Here is an 8172-nt window from a genome sequence, read left to right as displayed (position 1 = left end):
TAGATCTAGGGGCGACCACCAGCTTCCGGAAACTGCCGAAGCATGGACGGCTCCAGAGGACGAGTGAGGTGGCCCAGAACTCAGGAAATGGAGGCGGCAGGGTTGGGGGGAGGGGCTCAGACAGAAAGCTGCGCTTTTCAGGAAACAAGCTGAGAGCCGAGAAGGAGCCGGAGTTGAAAGCCGAGGTTTCCGTGGTAGCCTAGAGCGTCTGGCAACAGCTGAACTAACTCTCTCGGGTAGGGAGAACTAGCCCAACGCCTGTACAGATGCGGACTGTTTCCGGAGATAGCCGAAGACACTCGGAAACAGGGGGCGTGGCCAAAGGTTTCCGACCTACGGAGCGCTTCGGAAGTAACCGAACGCGCTCGGGCTGGGCTGGGTTCCAGTGGTGGTGAGGGGAATTTAAGGGCACAGCCCAAGCAAAGACCGGTTAAAAAAGGACACAAAGATGGTTTATTTATTTATTAACACAGCTTCAAGGCCCCAGACGGGTGTCTAGATGAAGCTTCTAAGGACAGAGCCCATGATGGGTACTCAATTCAGAGAGGGCAGCAGGAGGGCAGCAGGAGGCCAGGACCAGAGAAGGCATCAGGAAGAATCTCAACAGTGAATTCCCAGCAGGCTTCAAAACCCACTTCAAGGGCTTCTCTGGTGGCGCAGTGGTTGAGAGTCCGCCTGCCGATGCAGGGGACACGGGTTCGTGCCCTGGTCCGGGAAGATTCCCACATGCCGCAGAGCGGCTGGGCCCGTGAGCCATGGCCGCTGAGCTTGCGCGTCCGATGGCCGCTGAGCTTGCGCGTCCGGAGCCTGTGCTCCGCGACGGAAGAGGCCACAACAGTGAAAGGCCCGCGTACCGCCAAAAACAAACAAACAAAAAAACCACTTAAAGTGACTTTGAGCCAAGGGTCTGTTTTCATCCCGCCCCCCACCCCACTCTTCCCTTACCCTTTTCTTGGCCCCTCACAAACCCAGACATTGGACCTCTTCTTTGTAAATGTGGGCTTTTATTCACCGTCAGCTCCGGGATGGAAGGCGGGAGCAAGTCATGCACAGCCTTGATCTAGTTCCAACACCAGGCAGTGCTACACGGATGTCTCCAGAGAGAACACAGCGTGGGCTGCAGTGCCTGGAAAGTGCCCTCACCATTGTGGGGTATGGTGATCTTGCTGGCCACCTCTGAATGGGAAATGGAGACTCTGAGATGCCCAGTGGGTCACACAGCATTACAGGGGAGAGAGCTGGAGCTGGAGTCGGCTGTATCTGACAACAGATTCTCCATTCCAGCTCCCTTGACTACAGTGCCCAGGACAGGGCCTGGCTGCATGACTCTTTCCAGGCAATGGTGGGGGCAAGTCTCCACGCCTTGCCAGGCCTTAGTTATTTGTCTGTAAAATGGGAATGACGACACCACCTCCAGCCTTCTCAAGGTTGGCTGAGGGGAAAGCCACAAGTAAAGCGCTTGGCATACAGTAGGTGCTTAATAGTCGTTGGGATTTGTTTTGTAAACACAAGGAAACTGAGGCACAGAGTGGGGAAGTCATTTTCCCAGAGCCAAACAGTGAAGCCAAGATTCCAACTTGGGCCTCACTGCCCCCCAGTTGGATTTTTCTCACTCGAATTTCAGCCCTACAAGGCTCTGGCATATCGAGGGCACCCCCCAGGGGCTGTTTCAGACACATCATGGTCAAGTTCTCACCCTGGTGGGCATCAAATACAAAAAATCTTGTCCAGGGTCTTCTCCTACCCGGCAGTGTCCTTTGAGGCCTCTGCCTCCTGGGGCATCAGTGTCTGCTTGTGACGCAGGTGACCCCTCTGCCTAGATCTGGTGAACTTCTACTCATATATCAAAGCCCCAGTTCCCACACCTCCTAAGCCTATAGGACTGGAGGCAGACTCTAGCATGGCTGGCCTAGGGATGGAGGCTATGATGGTAGGAAGTAGCCTTCAGAATCCAGTCCATCATCAAGATTACTTTGTTTTGTGGTGGAGGGGAATTGTTTACGGAATCTCCAAGTCATCCAAACTGGGCCTGGACACGTAAGCTTGGCTGTATCCCTTCAAATCTGCGGGTCTTGAGTCAGGGGTGGGATCAAGTAACACAAAAAAATTTTAAAAGTACAGAAAAACCATAAAACACGAATACACGCTGACTTGTCCAAAGTGCTTCCTTCTCAGCCCAGGGGGCAGGGTCTACAGATGAGTCCCAAGTGCATGGGACAAGACCTGGGCAGCCGCCTTAACAGTGGCAGCTCAGTCTGGCTATCGCTTATAAAACGTAATAAATTAGCTGCAGGGATTTGCTGCTATTTACAATGCCACCCTAGTCTCCCTTGCCTGCCCCTATGGCCCCCTGATTGATCGGCTCCAGAACATGAGGGAGGCACCTTCCAGCAAGAAACGCGATCGCTTCTCATCTTCCAGGTGTCAGAGGCTGGTGGCTCAGTCTCCATCCAGGTGTCAATTTATGGAAAACACATTCCACAAAAAATGCGTTGACTTCCAGGCCAGGGAGAGGATAGGTAGGAGGGATTAGTCTTTCTCAAAGGGTCCAAGGGCTCCTGGCACAGCTTCAGCGCCCTCCACAGCGATCTGCGGCACCAAGGTGGGTGGCCCAGTGGCCTCCTCAGGTGGTTCATCAAAGCTCACCTCCTGCACAGCCTCCTGCTTCTTGAATGAGTCTCGGCGCTCGGACAGATGCAGCCGTCGCATGACCACCAGCTCGGAGTCTGGCCCGCGGCTGCGGCGCCCCAGCTCCCCGTCGAGCCGCTCACCTGTACCCAGCTTGTCAGCCGACTGGCCTCGGCGCAGCCTTGGGGACCGGGCAGGTGCAGGCGGGTGCCCTGGCAGGGGCGAGGGTGAGCGGGGTGGGGGTGCTGGCACGGGCGGGCAGGCCAGCGGGGAGGGCGGGATGCTGCTGGTGGACTTGCGGCGGCCGGTTTTGGGGCGGGGTGGCCCAAGCTTGGTGGCCAGGCCATGCAGGGAGCTGGGTCGGGTGTGGCCAGCGGCAGCCGGAGATGCAGGGCTGCTGGAGCTTGGGGATGCGCTGGGTGGAGACACTGTGTCTGTGGGTGACAGGAGGGTCAGGGCCACCAGCCTCAATATGCCAGCCTCGAGGTGGGGCCCTAAGACTGACTGCCAAAAGCCCACACTGTTCCCTGTGGCCACCCATCAGGCCTGGTTTTTCCTTTGTTTGCACAGGCTCTTCCTTTGGCTTAGATCTGGTGGACTCCTACTCATCCATCAAAGCCCTAGCTCCTCTTCACCCACTTCTCACTTAAATGACCCACTGAATCATTCAGCCAAAGGTACCTGCCCACCGTCCATCTATCCATCCCATGAGCCATCCATCCACTGGTTCTGGAAGTTATCCAGTAAGGGCCCTGCTCTGCCTGTGTCCACTCCCCACTCCTAGGCCTCAGCCCCTGAGGATGCCTGATCTGAGAAAGACAAAGATGGCACAGATACCCCCAGCCCCGTGAGGTCAGGGTAGGCCAGAGGGAGAGATAGCAGTTGGGGTCCCCAGAAGGCAGGGAGGGCTTCCTGGTGGCTCTCCTCCAGGAGGCCTTCCCTGCCTCTGTGGATTGCCCCAGACTGTCTCTCTAGTCTGATGCTAACCCAGTGGGACTAGGGGTGTCCACCTCTGGCTGTCTCTCACAGACTGGGGACCCTCAGGGTTGGGCCAAGTCACCATCCTTTCCTGCTCCAGAACAATCTTTCCATGCCCTCTCTGGCTCACCCTCCATGGCTCCCTACTGCCCCCCAATTTAAGCCCAGCTCTTCGGCTTGATCCATCCCCCAATCCCCTCTCCCTAGCCTCCGTCTAGCTTTCACATCTCTCCTGTCTGGAACCCCTTTGTTCATGATGTTCCGTCTGCTGGGCACAACCTTCCCTGCCCATCCCAGACTGCCTTTGAGGCTGTCACACATCAGGTCATTCCAGCCTCCCAACTCTGCTCACTCCCCCGCTGGGCTGACCACCACAGCCCTAAGGGGTGGTCCTGGGGGTGCACCCACCTGCTGGGGCATCGGGAGCCGGGCTGCAGCAGGGCGTGGTGGGGCTGGGGGAGAGGCTGTGGGTGGGTGAGCCCGGGAGGCTCTCGCTGGATGACAGGGAGTGGTGGAGGCCGGAAGAGAAGCTGCGGCTGGTGTGCAGCACGGACGACTGTTTTGAGATCTTCTTGAAGAGCGACTTCCGCCTGGGGTTAGGAACCCAGATTCTTCAAAACCCCTGCCCCCAGCGGCCCGGGCCGCCCAAATGTGCCACAGGTCCTGCATCAACCCTCCCCGGCAGCCAGGCCGCCGCTCACCGCTCCTGCGTCTCCCGCCTTCGGCTCCGCTTGTTCCTGCGCGCCATGCGGCCCTTGGTCACATTCTTCCGTGCAGGGCCCACCTTGATGGAGGTGTTCTCCAGGGGCGTGGTCCGAAGGGCGATCTTGTTGCCACTCTGCAGGAGGGATGGCAAGGGGTCGCCTGTGTGCCTTCCATCCAACGAGCTGTCTATGCACCCACCCACCCATCTACTCATCCATTGGAAGCCCCGGATCCTAACCACCCGCTTCTTACCTAATGACCCCCCCACTCACTGGGCCAAAGATGGATGTCTGCCATCTGTCCATCCATCCAATGAGCCATCTACCCACCCACTGGTCCCAGGAGCTATCCAACTAGGGGTCTGCCTCCTCACCTGTGTCCACCTCCCCGCCTCTAGGCCTCAGCCCCTGAGGACCCTTGGTCTGAGGGGAGGCAGGAGGCCAAGATGGTACAGATACCCCCAGCCCCACAAAGTCAGGGTGGGCCAGAGGGAAGGTCAGGAGAAGGGGCACCCAGGGGGCAGGAAGGGCTTCCTGGAGGAGTGGCTCTGAGGCAGAGGGGACGGGGCATGCAGGGCCGAATGCGGAGTGGTATGGTTGGATGGGGGGAAACACACAGAATTGGGAGCTGAGGCCAAGGCGTAGGGATGGAGGTCACAGGAGCAGCCCAGAGGGTGGGCAGTGTTGGGAGATCCAGGGGCCCTGAGGATGGACGGGGGTGGAGGCTCTGGGGTGGAGGGTGGGGTTGGGGGCCTGCACCTTCAGCAGTAGCTCCACGACGTCCATGTGCACCAGCCCCAGGACCGACTCCCCGTTGATGTGGGTGATGAGGTCCCCGGCCCGCAGGCCTGCCTCCTGGGCAGGGCTTCCCTCCTCCACGCTCTGGGGGTGGGGGCAGATAGCGGGGTCAGTGCCCTGGGCCCCAGAGCTAGAGACCCCAGCCCAGCTGAGTCAACTACAGGCCCCCAGCAAGCTGCTGCCTTTCACACTGCCCGGTTTCCCAGACCTTTCAGAGACCAGTAGGGAGGGGACAGGTCCTGGGCTCGGGGAGAGAGAACAAAACACTGTACGGGAGCTTTGTGCCCCCTTGAGGTCTCCATCCCTCTTGCCCAGTCCTCTCCCCATAACTGACAAGGACCATTAAGACACAGGTGGCATCAGTTCCCTGCCCTGGGCTCCAAAACCTCATAGGCAATGAGTACTCGCTTGCTTTCCAAGACTAACAAATGCAGCTCCAAAAGGGAAGCGCCTTGCCAGGGCAGAGCTGGAACTCAAACCAGGTCTGGCTGTTCCCGCCCATCCCAGGGCCAACTCACCCACACGACATGGTGCACGGTGTAGATGTCACTGTCACCCATGTAGACGCGGATTGCCCGCAGGCTGAAGCCATACTTCTTGCCCGAGCTGTGGATGACAATGGGGGGCCGCAGGCTGCCACACACGGGGGAAGGGTCTCGGCTTGGAGAGGAGTCGCGGGACGACGGGTTTGAGGACAGCGAGCGTGGGGACAGGGGGCTCATGAGGGGGCCGCCGCTACCGTCATCTGCAGGGACGAGGTTCAGGGAGGGGGGTCACTCCCTTGTGGGTCCCCTCACAAGGCACCTTCCCCTCCCTCCACACCGATCAGTCGGTTTGTTTCTGTTTTTGTTTTTTGGCCGCCCGGCGCAGCATGTGGGATCTTAGTTCCCGGACCAGGGATCGAACCTGTGCCCCTGCTGTGGGAGCTCAGAGTCTTAACCACTGGACCACCAGGGAAGTCCCCACACTGATCACTCTGGCTGCTTTGCTGCCACTCCAATGCCCCAAACACCCTCCCCCTTCCCCTCCAGGCCTTTGCACATGTAGTGCCCGCTGCCAGGAATGCCAGTTCCCCAGCTGCTTCCTATCTCCTGGGCTCAGCCCCGAAGAGCAGCCCTGGGAGCTTTGTGCCTGGGGACACATCACCTGGAGGGACCCCCTCCAGCTCCCGCTGGCCAAAGCAGCCCCTACTCCGTGGTTAAAATGGACATGGACAGACAAGCAAAGACGAGGCTGGGCCATGGGCGTCACCTGCCGTGATGATGAGCGACAGGGCAGACACTGAGGCTGACTTGGGCACGCGACCCCCGCTGGGGGAGGTCCTGGATTTCTCAGGGGCTGAGTCTCTCGGGCCCCCAAGGCGGCGGCCCCGGCCGGCATCCAGGGCCCTCGGCGTAGAGTGTCGTGCACCGGTGCTGTTGCTTCGTAGGCGCGCGTGGCTGAGGGCAGCTGTGTCAGCTACGGGGATCAGCAGGGTCGGGGGGTCAGTCTGCCCCTCCCCCATCTCACCACTTGGCCCTTCTGCCCACAGAAGACAAAGCCCCTTCCTCCCTGGTCGATGTGTACACAGTCCAGCCTCCTGGCCTTTGTTCAGGCATTCCCTCTTCCTGCACACCTTTCTTTCACTGCTCTCCCTGGGAAGCTCCACTCTTCAAGTCCCCTACTTCAAGAAGCCTTCCCCTCACCCCAGTCAGATTCCTAACTCCCACTCTTGGAGCTCCCCAGTTCAATTCCTCTCTCCCATCCTAATCCAATGAAGCTGGGGGGTATCACCCTCAGACTGAGGCCTTTGTTACACAAGTGAATGTTGTCTCTAGAGAACTCCTACTCATCCTTCAAAACCCATCTCAAATAGTCCCTCCTGTGGGAAACTCTCCATGACACCATCCCTCCCACCCTGGATTCCACCTACCAGAAAGGCTTGAGGGCTTGGGCAACACTGGGGTGGCTGCTGGGGGTGGGTCGGGCTCCCCGAGAATGAAGACGGGCCTTTTGGGGCCCACAGGAGCTGGGCCGACTCCCTCATCCTCTGATGAGAAGGCAAATTTGGGCATCGTGTCCAGGTTGATGGTGTTCAGGAAAGATGGGCTAGGGCCCCGCTCAGGCTGGGAAAAGGGTAAGTGGCAGGAGGAACCGGAGGATGTGCAGGACCTCAGCCTGTAGCAGGGAAGAGCCTGAGTCACACCTGCCAGGTGCCCTCACCCCAGGACACCCAGTCTCCCCTAGTGACCATACCTTAACTCTCAGCCTAGAGTCAGAGGTAATTTGTAAATATAAGGTGAGTTCCCTCTGCCTGCTCTGTCCTCTGTGACTGCCCAGAGAACTCCTATTCAATTTTTAAAACCCAGCTTCCAACGCCCATCCTCTAGCAGATGTTGATTATTTCTGTGAGTTTGGACATTGAAAGATGAAAGGGACTTCATGAGCAAAGGGTATTCTGGGCAGAGGAAACAGCGCAAGCAAAAGCCTAGCAGTGTGATGGTACATGGCTGCTTTAGGTTTAGTGTGGTTAGGAATGCAAAGCCAAAGGGAGTGATGATAGGGGCCAGATTGGCAGGGGTCTGACAGGCTGGCCAATATGTTTTACCCTTTTCTACTGGGCCACTGGGAAGCTCTTTCCAATGTTAAGACTTTGTGGCTCCACCTCTTAGCAGGTTTGGAAGCTGGACCTGCTTATACTCCCCAGCCCACCTACCGGACCTCGGTGGTGCTCAGCCGGCGCCCATAGTCCCCCTCACTGCTGCGCTCCCACCCTTCCTCCCGGTCCTCACTGAAGCTCCGTTCAGCAAAGGTTGGGGTGGGCTGGACGGCCAGGAACTCAGAGCTGCTGTAGACCTGGGAAGCAATTAAAAATAACAGTAACGGGACTTCCCTGGCAGTCCAGTGGTTAAGACTTCGCTTTCCAATGCAGGGGGTGTGGGTTCAATCCCTGGTCAGGGAGTTGAGATCCCACATGCCTTGCAGCCAAAAAACCAAAACATAAAACAGAAGCAATATCGAAACAAATTCAATAAAGACTTTAAAAAATGGTCCACATACGAAGGGGAGTTCTGGGCAGAGCTCT

General features: G+C 58.1%; 1 protein-coding gene across 15 annotated transcripts in view; it reads right to left on the bottom strand.

Annotated features, from left to right (window-relative positions):
• Positions 1–987: 987 nt before the first annotated feature.
• Positions 988–8172, bottom strand: part of MAST3 (microtubule associated serine/threonine kinase 3) — a 38019-nt gene continuing 30834 nt past the window's right edge. For 13 of the 15 annotated variants that reach the window (XM_027084692.1, XM_027084693.1, XM_027084683.1 and 10 more), the window contains 8 exons: positions 7804–7943; positions 7021–7265; positions 6360–6566; positions 5627–5853; positions 5070–5192; positions 4308–4444; positions 4015–4196; positions 988–3062 (listed from right to left, as the gene is read on the bottom strand). In XM_027084692.1, the coding sequence (XP_026940493.1) occupies positions 2530–3062; positions 4015–4196; positions 4308–4444; positions 5070–5192; positions 5627–5853; positions 6360–6566; positions 7021–7265; positions 7804–7943 (1794 nt within the window). In that variant the 3' untranslated portion in view covers positions 988–2529. The remainder of the gene's footprint in view (positions 3063–4014; positions 4197–4307; positions 4445–5069; positions 5193–5626; positions 5854–6359; positions 6567–7020; positions 7266–7803; positions 7944–8172) is intronic. The other 2 variants (XM_027084691.1, XM_027084695.1) reach the window with 1 other exon arrangement.

This window comes from Aethalodelphis obliquidens, unplaced genomic scaffold (assembly GCF_003676395.1).
Source record: "Aethalodelphis obliquidens isolate GAN/ISIS:26980383/991018 unplaced genomic scaffold, ASM367639v1 scaffold53, whole genome shotgun sequence".
In the NCBI taxonomy this organism is placed as follows: Eukaryota; Metazoa; Chordata; class Mammalia; order Artiodactyla; family Delphinidae; genus Aethalodelphis; species Aethalodelphis obliquidens.
The sequence above is the reverse complement of the archived record's forward strand: the minus strand, read 5'-3'. Positions and strand labels throughout refer to the sequence as shown.